General features: G+C 35.3%; 1 protein-coding gene across 1 annotated transcript in view; it reads left to right on the top strand.

The window, feature by feature from the left end:
• Positions 1-14,446, top strand: part of LOC106883134 (ral GTPase-activating protein subunit alpha-1) — a 289,144-nt gene that overhangs the window by 128,488 nt on the left and 146,210 nt on the right. Inside the window, 4 exon segments of the mRNA XM_089359945.1 lie at positions 413-591; positions 1,772-1,953; positions 12,124-12,231; positions 13,366-13,437. Of these exon segments, the coding sequence (XP_089216071.1) occupies positions 413-591; positions 1,772-1,953; positions 12,124-12,231; positions 13,366-13,437 (541 nt within the window).

Raw genomic sequence — 14,446 nt, 5'->3', positions numbered from 1 at the left:
TGCCAAATCAGATTGGAGCCTGGTGTAGCCATCTGGTTTCACCAGTCCTCAGTCAAATTGTCCAACCCATGCTAGCATGGAAAGCGGACGTTAAACGATGATGATGATGATAATAGGTGAAACATTCAACACAGTAAAAGAAAACTGTATTGCAGACTTGCCTAACATATAACAGTATGTGTAAATAGATATTAAAAGACAACGGATGAAACATATTAAACTTCATTCTGTCACATTGACACTTCCTTTAATGATAAAGTGACATTATGCTTTAGTCATTGTTGTGTTTGTTACCAAGTTGATTATCATCATCTCTGTGTTTGACGAGGAAACATCAATGCCTTGTTTACAAATTCTTTTCTTCAGATTTTTGTCAGTTTTGTTTTGTTTTTTTGTTTTGTTTCCAATACAGTTGAATCCCCTCTTGTTAACGGCCCGTCCAATATGCAATTTTCATCCGTCAAGATGGAAGCAGAACCACATACCAACCAAGAGAACTGTGATAGCAAGCCTCAGGATTTGAGGCCACCTCATCCTGAAGTCGTAGAACTACCTGAAGGCTACACTCCAGACATTGATAATTTGGATCAAGTATGAAATTATTCATGTCCTTTACTAATTAGTTATTTACTGATTAATCCTAAGTCCTGATTAAACAAATTTCTGATGAAAGGCGTTCCAACTGTGACTTTGTCTTATTTTCAGACTTAATATATCCAGGACTACATTACTCAGTGTGTCCTTCCTGTTCTAAGAGATGGTAAGGGGTGGTTTAATTGCTATATCTAGCAGTAGAGTGACCCTGTAGATTATCCTCCATTGGTTTCTTATTTCTTTATTACCCACAAGGGGCTACACACAGAGGGGGACAAACAAGGACAGACAAAAGGATTAAGTCAATTACATCGACCCCAGTGCGTAACTGGTACTTTATTTATCGACCTCGAAAGAATGAAAGGCAAAGTCGACCTCGGTGTAATTTGAACTCAGAACGTAACGGCAGACGAAATACCGATAAGCATTTTGCCCGGCGTGCTAACGTTTCTGCCAGCTCGCCTTTATTCTCCATTGGTTTCTGTTAAGTTTGTTTTCAGTTATAGAAGTTGTGAAAAATCAACTGAATTAAATTTTTTTTATTTAGAGGGAGTGATGTTTACTGATAATTACATGCAGCTTAGGTGATGTGGTAGTTATTTAAATATTTGATGATTAGGTATACCTAACTATTTGGTTAATTAACAACAGATTCAGTGAACCTTTGTGATAATGCATGTTCAAATATAAGAAGAGCCTAAGTAGAGAAGGACAAATATAATGCCTATGCACCTGTCCATTAAAAAGTAAAGGGACCTCTTGACCATAAGGTATCAAATACAAGGTGATCCTTTTCTCTCTCTCTCTCAAAAACTGTTGCTCTCAAAAACTGTTGAAAGCAAAGATGGATTTTATAGTTATTTTGATACTTAATATTTTCAAGGCTTTTTGGAATCAAACTAGGCCTGAAGTTCATTAATTATCTGATGTCAGACTTCTAATATGAGCTGTAAAATACTGATCAGTGGGGACGATAAAATGTATTTTAGTTTTCAATATTTGTTTTATTATTTTGACATCATTACAGCTATTCTGGTATAGCAGACATTAACTTGGTATGAATTTTTGTAGCAGCTCTAATATAGTGTTGTGAAATTGTGGTATTTCTATGCTGAAGCATTATGATAACTCTACAGCTGCACAAATCTATTGTTGTATGATTGCGATATCTTTATAGCTGCTCCGGTATATTGGTTATGCAAGTCCTGAGTGCCTACTAATGCCTGGAGTACCTCTTAACATAGCAGCACCAATTCCTGAGAAGTTGAGCACTCAAGCTGAGGAAATGATGACAAACCTAGTCCTGCAACAGAAAGAGGCAGAACTAGATTATTACTACCAGCACAAATCTGATTCACGGTAAGCAATACCTCATGCAACTTTATTGGTTTATCTAGTAAGTTAGTTTGCTTTGAATTTCACATTTGATTACTTTTCTTAGTATTAACTACAGGTCCCAAATGGACCACATATAAATAGTTATTCTGGACTTGCTGATAGAGAGGGTATATCTTTATAGTTCAAGAGATTTTATTACATTTTGTTACCAGCTTCTATTACTGGACGTTTGTTAAAAGCCATTTCTTGAAATTGATTGTCTTCACCTGTGTTTGAGGACTGGCTGTTCTCTTTAGTGGACTGCCTTGTTATACTTTAAATTTTGTCAGCTTGTTCAAATGATGTCTTGAAGATGACAAATTCAAAACCACAGAAGTTGGTTTTGATCAGAAGATGGCATTTTGCTTTAAAATTTAAGTTGACAATTTTTGTTGCTGTCATAGTGGTTGAGTGGCCATGGTTATGGTCAGCTGTGGTTATGGTTAATTGAGCCAACAAATTTTGAATTGAAAACCTGCCATGGACATTGTCAGATCCTTAATTCTCCCTTGACTATATCTTCTAAGGAAGTACTCTGCCTACCTATTTCTATTATTTTACCAAATAGGAATTTTGAAGCATTTAGTGAAATGATAAACATTTTCATTATTGAATTGACATTTGAACGTAACTTGGAAAAATGTTCTATTATAAAAATATGATCTTTAAAACATATTTGTATTATAGAACTAGAAAAGGGTCAAATGTTAAGCAAACTTCTGTTGACTTTGTTGATTTAAAAGAACTACTTTCACTATAAAGATAATTTGTTTAGACATAAGAAGAGCAACTACTCTGATAAAGTAAAATTACTTAAATATTTTATACTAGTATCATTATTATCACTAGCATTGTTTTAATGTCCACTTTTCCATGCTTGTATGGGTAAGATATAATCCATTGAGGCAGACTTCTTTTTACAATTGGATGCCCTTCGTGTCACCAACCCTTATCTGTTTCCAAATAAGGTAATGTTTCCCCATAACTGGGCATGTTTTCACAGAAAATCGGAAACAAAGGACACCCTTTGCATGATAGTGATGCTTATTCTCCAACAATTTGTGCAAATGTCTGCCAAGACAGGGAAACACAACCTCCCCATAAGTGAATAAGTTAGTGAAGGCTTCTTTAAGTTTCTGTCTACCAATCCGTTTACAAAGCTCTGGTTGGCCTGGAGTTAATGTAGAAGATACTTGCCCAAGGTTTCACACAGTGGGTGTGAACCTGGAACCATGTGGTTGGGAAGCAAACTTCTTAACCACACAGCCATGCCTGGTTTTTTATATAAATATCCAGTCAAATTTTATATAAATAAGTTTCATGTTTGCTCTGCCTTGTCTCAAACTCATTAGCTGCTAGCAGGTACCATTTTGACTTTACAATTGAATAGTTAACAGCAGGAAGGGCATCTTGATGTAAAAAGCTTTTTGCTTTAAATTATGTACAAATCTACAAGAGTATCTTACCAACTTTTGTATTGAGAATTGGATATTGTTATAAATTTATAATAATTTTTTTCAGTAAACTAAAAATTAATTTAAGATGTTTTGGTTAAAGTAAATGGTCCTAAAAGTTACTATTGCCTCAATCATTATTGCTGAAAAATTGGTATTCTACAATTTCTTTTTACAAAGTAGGGCTAGAGGGGGTCATCCATTGAGATGTAATAAAATGCCCCAGAGTTTTTGATTATGAAATATGCAGCTGGAGTCTTGATATTTCTCTCTTATCAACATGAAGCCTCTGTGGCTCCATGTTAGAAATCTGTTTCATTATCATGAGCAGCTGTAAGTAGTTGCATGTTGTTGTCAAAAGTTGGCCTTGTGCCAGTCAAATGTCTGAAATGGCTGTTGTGACTATGACCCTTATTGATATTAATGCCCTTGAGAAAAAATTTTTAAACAAATTACTGAGGTTGACTGACCCACCTACATTCCTTCTCTAAAACTGTGTGATCTTTGCCATGGTTAAATTTGCCTTTCATCCTTTTGGGGATAAATTAAAAAAAGGGACCAATCAGGTACTGGAATCAGTTTTATCACTTGTTTGCTTTTCCTTAAATTTATGGCCTTGTGCCTTATTTTGACTTCAAATCTCACCAAAGTCAATTTTACCTTTCATCCATTTGAGGTTGTTGAAATGAAGTACTATTCAAGTACTGGAATTGAAGGTATCAACAAACTCCCTCTCCTCAAAACTGCAAGCCCTGTGTCTAAATCAGAAACCATTATTATTAGGTGGTGGATCGGCAGAATCGTTAGAGCATTAAGTGCCAGAACAGATCCCACAAGGTGTTCTGTCTGATGCTCTGAGTCCTCATCCCTCTGAGGTCAACTTCAACTTTTCATCCCTCAGGGGTCTATGAAATAATGCACCATTGAAGTATTGGGATCAGTTCGATTGACTGTCCCCATCCCTCAAAATTTCAGGTTTTGTAATTTTATGGGAAACCATTATTAGTATTATTGTTATACTTGCGGATGGTTGTCCTTTGCCAATTGATTGGCAAAAGATGACCATTCTTAAGTATAACAATATCTGTTTCAACACACAATTTTACATCAGGAATCTTGCAAAACAAATACATAAATGTAATATTAATAATAATAATAATAATAATAATAATAATAATAATAATAATAATAATAATAATAATAATAATAATAATTATTATTATTATTATTGTTATTATTATTAAGGCTGTGAGCTGGCAGAATTGTTAGCATGCTGGGCAAAATGCTTTGTGGTATTCCATGTATCTTTACGTTTCAATTTCAAATTCTGCTGAGGTCAACTCTGCCTTTCATCCTTTCGGAGTTGACAAATTAAGTACCATTGAAACACTGGGGTTGATGCAATTGACTGGACCCTCCTCCAAAATTTCAGGCCTTGTGCCTTTAGTAGAAAGGATTAGGTGGTGAGCTGACAGAATTGTCAACATGCCAGACAAAATGCTTTGTAGCATTTCACCTGTCTTCATGTTCTGAGTTCAAATTCTGTCATGGTTGGCTTTGTCTTTCATTTTTGTCTTTCATGAAATAAGTAGCAGTTCAGCACTGGGGTTGATGTAGTTGACTCGCCTCTTCCCTTAAAATCGTTGGCCTTTTACCAAAATTTGAAGCTATGGTTATTATTATCTTTATAATACAAAGTGATTAGCTGGCAGAATTGTTAGCATGCCGGACAAAATGCTTAGTGGCATTTCATCCAGCTTTATGTTCTGAGCTGAAAATTCTGCTGTGATTGACTTTGCTTTTCATCCTTTTGGGGGGTCAATGAAATAAGTACCAGTCATGTCTTGGGGGTCGATGTAATTGACAAGTACCAACCTAGCACTGGGCTCAATGTAATTGACAAGCTTCCTCCCCATCAACATTTCAGGCCTTGTGTGTATAGTAAAAAGGATTATTATTAAGGGTGGTGAGCTGGCAGAATTGTTAGTACAACAGACAAAAATGCTTAATGGCATTTTGTCCATCTTTACATTCTGAGTTCAAATCCCACTGAGGTCAATTTTGCTGTAACCCTCTAGCATTTAAACTGGCCATATCTGGCCAAAATATTCTACTTGTTTTAAGTTAAAACTGACCAGATTCAACTTCTCACACTTACTCTACAATGTCATTATAAAAATATATATAGTCACATCATAGAATCTTGAAGCTACAAGATAATGCCTGATTAATTCAAAACAATACTAATAATAGATATGCAATGAATTGGACAAAGAAATCTGTATGCTAAAGAGTTAAATCCTTTTGGGGTCAATAAAATAAGTACCAGCCTAGCACTGGGCTCAATGTAATTGACTAGGCCCCCTCCCTCCAAATTTCAGGCCTTGTGCCTATAATTGAAGGGGGTGAGCTAGCAGAATCATTAGCATGCTGGGCAAAATGCATACAGCATTTTGTCAGTCCTTACATTTTGAGTTCAAATTCTGCTGAGGTCAACTTTGCCTTTCATCCTTTGAGGGTCGATAAAAAATTATTAGTTGAGTACTGCAGTCAATGTAATCGACTTAACTCCTCCTCCAAAATTTCAGGTCTTGTGCCTATAGTAGAAAAGATTATTATTATTATTATTATTATTATTATTGGCAGAATCGTTAGCACATTGGGCAAAATGCTACATTCTGAGTTCAAAGTCTGGTGAGGTCAACTTTGCCTTTCATCTTTCCAAAGTTGATAAAATAAGTACCAGTTGAATGCTGGGGTCGATGTAATCGACTTATACCCTGCCTAGAACATAACCGGCCTTGTGCCAAAATTTGAAATCATCATCATCATCATCGTCATCATCATCATCATTGTAATCATTATTGTTATGTTACATGTAATTCAATTGTAAATAAAGCAATGCCTGATTTACTTCATTTGTTGTGTACAGACGAACCGAGGAGAGACCGTAAGTGTTTCATTGTTTTAAGGCCACACTTAATTTCTGGGTCCTTTTTGCCTGTGTCACACATAACATAACCACCTCCCCTCCTTATTATTTTTTTTCCTTCTTTGCACTTTGTAGAAACATCTTTTTTTTTTACACTTCTGCATTATTATTATTATTATTATTATTATTATTATTATTTTCTTTTGCTACTTGTCCACCTCATCCAACCACACTATCTTCAAAATGAAGCAGTGAAAGTATTATATACATACATGTATGTATATAAGTGTGTGTGTGTGTGTGTGTGTGTAATTATATATGTGTGTATATATATATATATATATATATATATTGATTCTATTTGATTTTTCCACTCCTCTTCTTCTGCTATGATGGTTTTGTCAATTTTGTAAAGCAGTGAAATTATTTTAGTTTTTGTGCTAATATTTCAAGTCTGTATTACAAAAATTCCTCTTGGATTCCTTATATTTTATTTTGTTTTTGTCCATATGTCTTCCTATCCCTTTTTGTTTCCTTAGTCATTGTATTTCTATTTATATTATGAAATTTATGCCTATCTGATGTGCCTATGAATATAAATATTCTTGCTTACATACACGTGTGTGTATATTTATGTCTGGACATATATGTATACGTGTGTGTGGACGTATATAGTGTTTATGTATGTGTATATATGTGTGTGTGTGTGTGTGTGTGTGTGTATATATATATATATATGTATGTATATATATATATATGTATGTATATATATATATGTGTATGTAATATATATGCGTGTGTGTGTGTATATGTATATATATGTGTGTGTGTGTGTATGTATATATATATATATGTGTGTGTTTATATGTGTGTGTGTATATATATATATATATATATATATATATACATATATATATATATATGTACAGGGTGCGATGGTTAAATTGTTGCCATTTTATATTTTTAATTTCATGTATGCGCATTGTTTGTTTTTGATTTTGTCAACGACACAGTAACGGTCAGTTGGGCACCATGACACAATTCACTCTGCTAGAAATTTGGAAACAACATGCTGTACTGCTTGGTATTCGCACTGGAAGCTCTAGTACGAATACAGATGATGAACACACAGAACAACTGCTGGCTTGCCATGCCCCCAAAACATGTACTTAGAGTGATAAAAATCAAACATCCAGTCAACATCATGGTGTTTGGAGTGATCACTAGTGATGGCGATGTTATGCCTCCATTTATCTTCCCACACGGTCTCAGACTCAACCTCCTGGAAGAAGTAGTGCTGCCCTGAATCAAGAGGGTGGCTACTGGAAGACCCTGTCTGGCAACAGGACTCTACACCATGCCACACCAACAGGAGAACCCAGTCATGGCTGTCAGACAATTTCTGCGACCACATCACCCCTAACATCCGACTACTTAACTCTCAACTCTGCAACCCCGTTGATTACTATGTGTGGGATGCTGTTGAGCGAGAGACCAACAAAACTTCTGGTAACACCAAAAATGAACTGAAGGCAAGGATTATGGCAGCATTCACCAACTTAAACAAGGAGACTGTCCAGAAGAGTTGCAGGAGATTTCAAAGTCATTTAGAGGCCATGGTTGAAGCCAATGGCGATTTTATTGAAGATTTTCTCTTTAGTATTTCATGATATTTTATGTAATTTTGGTAAACATATCTGTTAAAATGAGATGTCAGTGTTATTTTCATATTTGCGTAATTTAGACGACAATATACTCACCGCACCCAGTGTGTGTGTATGTGTGTGTGTGTGTGTAGATAATTCTATTTTTTAAAATTTACCATTGTCCTATTTTACTTCTCTTGTATTTAGATTATTTTTATTTTCTTTCTCCTTGCTATTGTTTCTGGGGCTGCTTTTCTTTCTTTTTTACAGTTTTGTTCTCTTGAAATCTTTGTATATTTACTTTTATAATGTGTATATTTTAACTTTTTTTTTTTCCTTGAAGAATAAAAAATATATCATTTGGTGTATGATCTGAATTTTAAGGTATATCATTTCTTGTCTTAATTTCTCTATTTAAAAATTTTTATCAGCTATGAATATACATAAACACTAGCAGTACCTGTATATGTAGGTCATATACTGCACTTTTTAAAGATCCATTTTACACCAGTCAGTTAAACTAAAATGATTATTATTGGTGGATTAAGCTGAAAACCCAGTGCATAAAATCTTGAAACAAATACTGCAAAGCAATTTTTCCTGGCTTTTTTTTTCACTTTGAGTTCAAAATCCTACCAAGATCAATGTTGCATTTTATCCCTTTGCAGTTGATAAAAATAAAGTACTGGTCAAGTACTGGCTGGGGTATATTGCGTTGACTAATTCCTTGCTTCCTCAAAATTTCAAATTGAGCCTGTAGAATTGTTAGAGCTTTGGAGAAGAGGTTTTGTTGTGTTTGTTCCAGTTCTCTAAGTTGTCTGGATCAGCTTTGCTTTTCATCCCCCCAGGGCTGATAAAATAATGTACCAGTCAAGTACTGGGGTCTATCGTATCAATTAATCGATTAAACCCCTCTTCTCAACCTAAGTCAGAAATTATTATTATTGTTGTGGTTGTTATTATTATCATTATTATTATTATTGTTGTTGTTGTTAGTATTATTATTAAGACAGCAAGCTGGCAGAATTGTTAGCATGCTGGACAAAATGCTGCTAAGCATTTTGTTGGTCTTTAAGTTCTGAGTTCAAATTCTGCCGAGGTTGACTTTGCCTTTCATCCTTTCAGGGTTGGTGAAAAGTATCAGTTAAGCACTGGGGTCAATGTAATTGACTACTCCCTCCCACAAAATGTCAAGCTTTGTGTCTATAGTAGAAAGGATTACTACTACTACTACCATGGTAAACTGGTAGAATCATTAGCACACTGGACAAAATGCCACTAAGTAATTTGTCTTTATGTTCTGAGTTCAAATGCTGCCAAGGTTGACTTGGCCCATCATCCTTTTGGGGTTGGTGAAATAATTATCAGTTGAACACTGGGATCAATGTAATTGACTACCCTAACACCTAAAAGTGCTGACCTTGTTGCAAAATTTTAAAACATTATTATTATTAAGATGGTGAGCTGGCAGAATCACTAGCACACCAGACAAAATGCTCGGTGGCAATTCATCCATCTTTACTTTTTGTGTTGAAATTCCTCAGAGGTCAGCTTTGCCTTTTACCCTTTTGGGGTCAATAGAAGTGCATCAGCATTTTACTGATATCAATAATACTATACAAAAATTAAGCATATCTTGGGAAATACATAAAGAAGTAGCTATGGCTAAGAAATGTTTTGAAAGAACTATCTTACAGCATTAACACATACCCTAACATTACAAATTTCTTGAGCTCTCCTTTCTTTAATACTTAATAATAACCTGTTCATATCTTCACAATAGCTATTGTATATCGTTGTTGTAACAATTTACAATCAGAATATTGGACAGTGTTTCTTACTTGACAATTATATTCCAGTTTTAAATCTAAATTGACATTATTTCTTAGCTTCTGAACTTGCTTCTCAAGCACACCATAGACATTTGGTGTAGTAAAGTTTATCATTACTACTACTTCTAATATTATTACATTATTTCTATTGTGTAATATATATCAGGCTTGCAGTTTCTGAGCTGTTTATATGTTTCCATTCTTGTTAGGTTTGGAGCTGTGGCTGTGTGAATGAGTGCATGCAATATCATTATCAACCCCTGTGTTTGTCTGTCTCTCTCTGCATTCTGGTTGTAAATCTTGTGATGATTCCCTTCACCTCTACAGTTCATAAAATATGTACTAGATATGGTGCTAGTCTCCATCCAGTTAACTTTATAAGCCACAAAACTGTGGCCTTGTGTGCCAAACCATAGAATTGTTGCTCTAAGTATCAAGTTATTAATGTGTGTTAAAGTTCTTCCCTGTCCTCCAGCAATATTTATTAACTACTGCTGGTGATGGTGTTGGTGGTGGTGGTAGCATATTATATTGGAGCATTTTGCCTAGTGGTGTTGGTATTGGTAAAGGTATCTCTGGATTGTTTTTGATGCAAGGGAGAACAGTATTATTCCTACCAACCCTAAACTTTCTAACTATACTTTGAACCTAATTCTATTATTGCTTTCTACACTTCATTTTCCACCAAGCCTGGGAACATTATCATTTTAACTCGGCCATCATTCCATTTATGGACTTTTGGAATTTACAAGGAGGGTTTCTGTGTTAGTAGGTGGACACCATTCTGTGTCACAGATTATAATTTTTTTCCTTCTGTTACTTTTAAAGTGTAGCTGCTGCTAATGATGGTGAAGTTTGCCAACCCACAGTATGCTCTTGGAGTTAAGAGTATTTGGTTATAGAGAGTTCTGTGTCTTGGCTGTGGACAGGGTGTAATGTTTTGGTTTCTTTGGCTGTCACCTCTCAAAAGAAACAATGGCCTGTCAGGATTTGAGCTGCAGGCCAACACAGAAGGGGCAGCCACTTACCATACCATTGCTGCTACCTGACATAGTGGTACTACAATACAAATTTGGGCTGAGTGTATGGAGATCTTAGGCAGGACAAAAACTTAATGAGCTAAGTTTCATTTGACCTTTAATTTGTTGACTCAGTACTTGATTTCTTTTTAGTGTCACAACAACAAACTTTGCTTCTTCAGTTTCTGTTACAAACATCCCATCCTAGTTTAAATTAACTTTGTCCCCATCCACTTTTTCTTCTTCACTCATGGTCCATGTTCTTCCCTAAAACACCGAGCATTATATGAAGAGTCTTTATACAAGAACTATTACTCTCTGACAATCTTTTATCTCGGCCTTGTTTATTTACATTATACTAACACTATCCAACTTTTTCAGGTCCATGTAATAATTTGTACTGGTTTTATCTTTGTCTATCTTTCTCGAGATGTAGCCCCCTCCCATCCCATCCATATGTGTGTGTCTTTGACAGGCAAAACACATCCATTCATCTTTCTTGTCAGTAAAATATCAAGCAAAAAGAATTAATTTAGTTAATTGGTTATGGTAAACAAGTGATACTTAGTTTTTTTTCCCTCTTGTTCTGCTGTCATCCCTAGCTTTACACCTCATCTTCTGTGATCTGTACTCCATAGTATTATTCAGTAATGTAGATCACCTGATGCTATAGAAAGTAATTCCAACACTGGAAAATTTGGTACTTCTACCCACTTAATACCTTATTTGTTAGATCCTAAAACCATGACCACTATCCTAAGATGACAGGGCTCACATTAGATATTGAAATTGACTCTGGCTGAAACAATATTTGAACTGTTTTACTCCATCTCAAAGAACCACTGGCAGTAAATAGAAATGTCTCTTTAATTTTAAAGGGCTGCAAAGGGTTGGATAAATCTTTCTTTTGAAAGGAATTCATGTTCATTGTTATTGCATTGACACCCTACCTCCCATCTCTGTTATCTATGTGCTGATATCCCTTTCTCATTTCCATTGTCCTTATGATGATATCCTTTCATCTTCATTGTCCATATGCTAATATCTCCCTACCATGACAACTCCACTGTTCGTGTGCTGATATGCCCTCCCATTTTTATTTTTCATGTATTAACTTCTACTTTCTTCATATGTTGACATCCTCTACTTTTTTTTGTTCTGATCTCAACTGTATTTTCAGTTTTATTGCAGCTGTACCTAATGCGAAACAAATGATTCATCTTTTTCTTGTCTATTCTTTTTTTTTTTTTTTTTCTTCCCGTTTTACAGTATGGTAGCTAATCCTCAGATGACTACTGAAATTAAAGATCCTGTGTCCCCATTTCAAATCTCCCGGTCATTACTTGATCAGATGGGCCTGCTGTCTTGGGAGAGAAGGTGATGACTTTTTTGTTATTGTTGCTGTTATTGTGAATGCAGTCGGTGGGTGGGTGGGTGGGTGGTTGAGAAGAGATAATATTTTAGAGATTACTAAACAGTGTTATTCTGTTTTCCTAAGGCTTCAGAACTAATCATCATCACCACCACTAATAATAATACTTGAAGAAAGCTCACCTGTTGGGTTATGGTATTTTTACCATATTCGTCTAATGCAGGGGTTTTCAAACTTTTTGACTTGCGGACCCCTTTATATTTCAGGCTTTACCTTATGAACGCTTATGAAATTTATACATAAATATTTGCTTAAAATAACATATATTTTTACATTTATTTATTTAACACTATTTAACAAATAGGTTTATTGTCAATTAAAAGATTTCAATTAAAAAACATATATAAAATCAAATTGCCCATAAAAAGTATTTGCTGTCCACGGACCCCCTGTCTTGTCCTTGCAGACCCCATGTAGTCCGGGGACCACAGTTTGAAAACCCCTGGTCTAATGGTGTATGGTTCTCAGCTATTTCAGACATGCATTTCAAATGTAGCAGGCTGTCATAATGCACTTTTAGCACTTTTGTGACTTAAGCACTCAAAATTATTGACATTGTCACATAACTGAAAACTGAGCCTTTGGATTTTCTGTGCTGCATTTTTGGCACTTGTGTCTGGTAATTCTACACTTAGGAAGTTTTACTTTAAATTCAAATTAGATTTCCTGGAGCAAAAAAAATCAGTATTCTGTTGTGAGTGTCTGTTGAGCTTTGTAGAGGGTTAATATCTGATATGGGATGAAGTCTTTATTGTGTTCAGTGAGAGAGATCCTCAGTAGTGATGAGGTCTAACACTTGTTGCGGCTTTGAGGGTTTTAGTTGTGTGCTGTTCATGTTTGGCAGTGGAATGGTATATGACTAAGTTTTTTTCTTTGGTCTTGTGTTCTTGTGTCTTTGTGCTGTTGAAAGTAACAAGTTTGGTATGACCTTTTAATCAAATTTGAAGGGTGTTTCTGAGCTCTCTGTAAATGGAACCAGTGCTGGTTCAGCATTAGGTGTCTTAATTGCATGTGGATGATGCTTGGGTGCGGGAAATTTCTTTCTTTTTTAATTTAAAGAATTTCTTTTCCTTTGGCAGATGTCATTTTGATTTACTGAAGAAAAGTGACAAATTGTTACGAGAACTGAAAAATTTGGACAGCCAAAAATGGTATGTTTCTATTTTAGGATATATTTGTTACATTCTTGTTTCATTGCTTTTTTTTTTGTGATTTCTTACTCTCTGCCTGTTTTTTTATTCTTTCTTTTTGATTTTTTTACAATTTATGTTGTTTTACTTTTCCTTTTCTTTTTTTCTTTCTTTGTCTTTTTCTTTTGATATTTTGTTCAGTAACCATGATGTCATTAGAGTAATTGTAAGACAAATATTTGGTATAATATTTATTTATTTATTGATTGTGAAGTTACCTGACTGATTGTGCTTGAGTTAACATGGTCATAAGCTAATATTGATTCCTTCATCAAAGAATGAATGAGGACTCTTTTGGTGATGCCACTGTTTATAGGGCCAAGTTAATTTCACCCTGAAGTAGCTGTTTACTGATAGACGGTCTTGGCCATTTGAGAGTTATGTACTGGTGATGGGAGATAAATTGCTAACCTCTAAGCTTGATGTCTGCTGTTCTATTCACTCAGCTTTCCATGCTGCTACAGTTATAAAATAAAGACACCAAACAAAGACACTAAGATGGGGGTTATATACTCTTTTACTCTTTTACTTGTTTCAGTCATTTGACTGTGGCCATGCTGGAGCACCACCTTTAGTCGAGTAAATCGACCCCGGGACTTATTCTTTGGAAGCCTAGTACTTATTCTATCGGTCTCTTTTGCCGAACTGCTAAGTGACAGGGACGTAAATACACCAGCATCATTTGTCAAGCAATGCTAGGACACACACACACACACACACACGACGGGCTTCTTTCAGTTTCCGTCTACCAGATCCACTCAGAAGGCTTTGGTCGGCCCGAGGCTACAGTAGAAGACACTTGCCCAAGATGCCACGCAGTGGGACTGAACCCAGAACCATGTGGTTGGTAAGCAAGCTACTCCTGCGCCTGTATGTAAATGTTTAGATTTAAAGAATCATTCAAAAATAAAGAATTGAAAGGTTGGCTATGGATATAAAAAACATTAGAAGAGAATAAACAAAAATACAT

The sequence above is a fragment of the Octopus bimaculoides genome, chromosome 11 (genome assembly GCF_046866305.1).
Source record: "Octopus bimaculoides isolate indiv1 chromosome 11, ASM4686630v1, whole genome shotgun sequence".
Classification (NCBI taxonomy): Eukaryota; Metazoa; Mollusca; class Cephalopoda; order Octopoda; family Octopodidae; genus Octopus; species Octopus bimaculoides.
The sequence above is the reverse complement of the archived record's forward strand: the minus strand, read 5'-3'. Positions and strand labels throughout refer to the sequence as shown.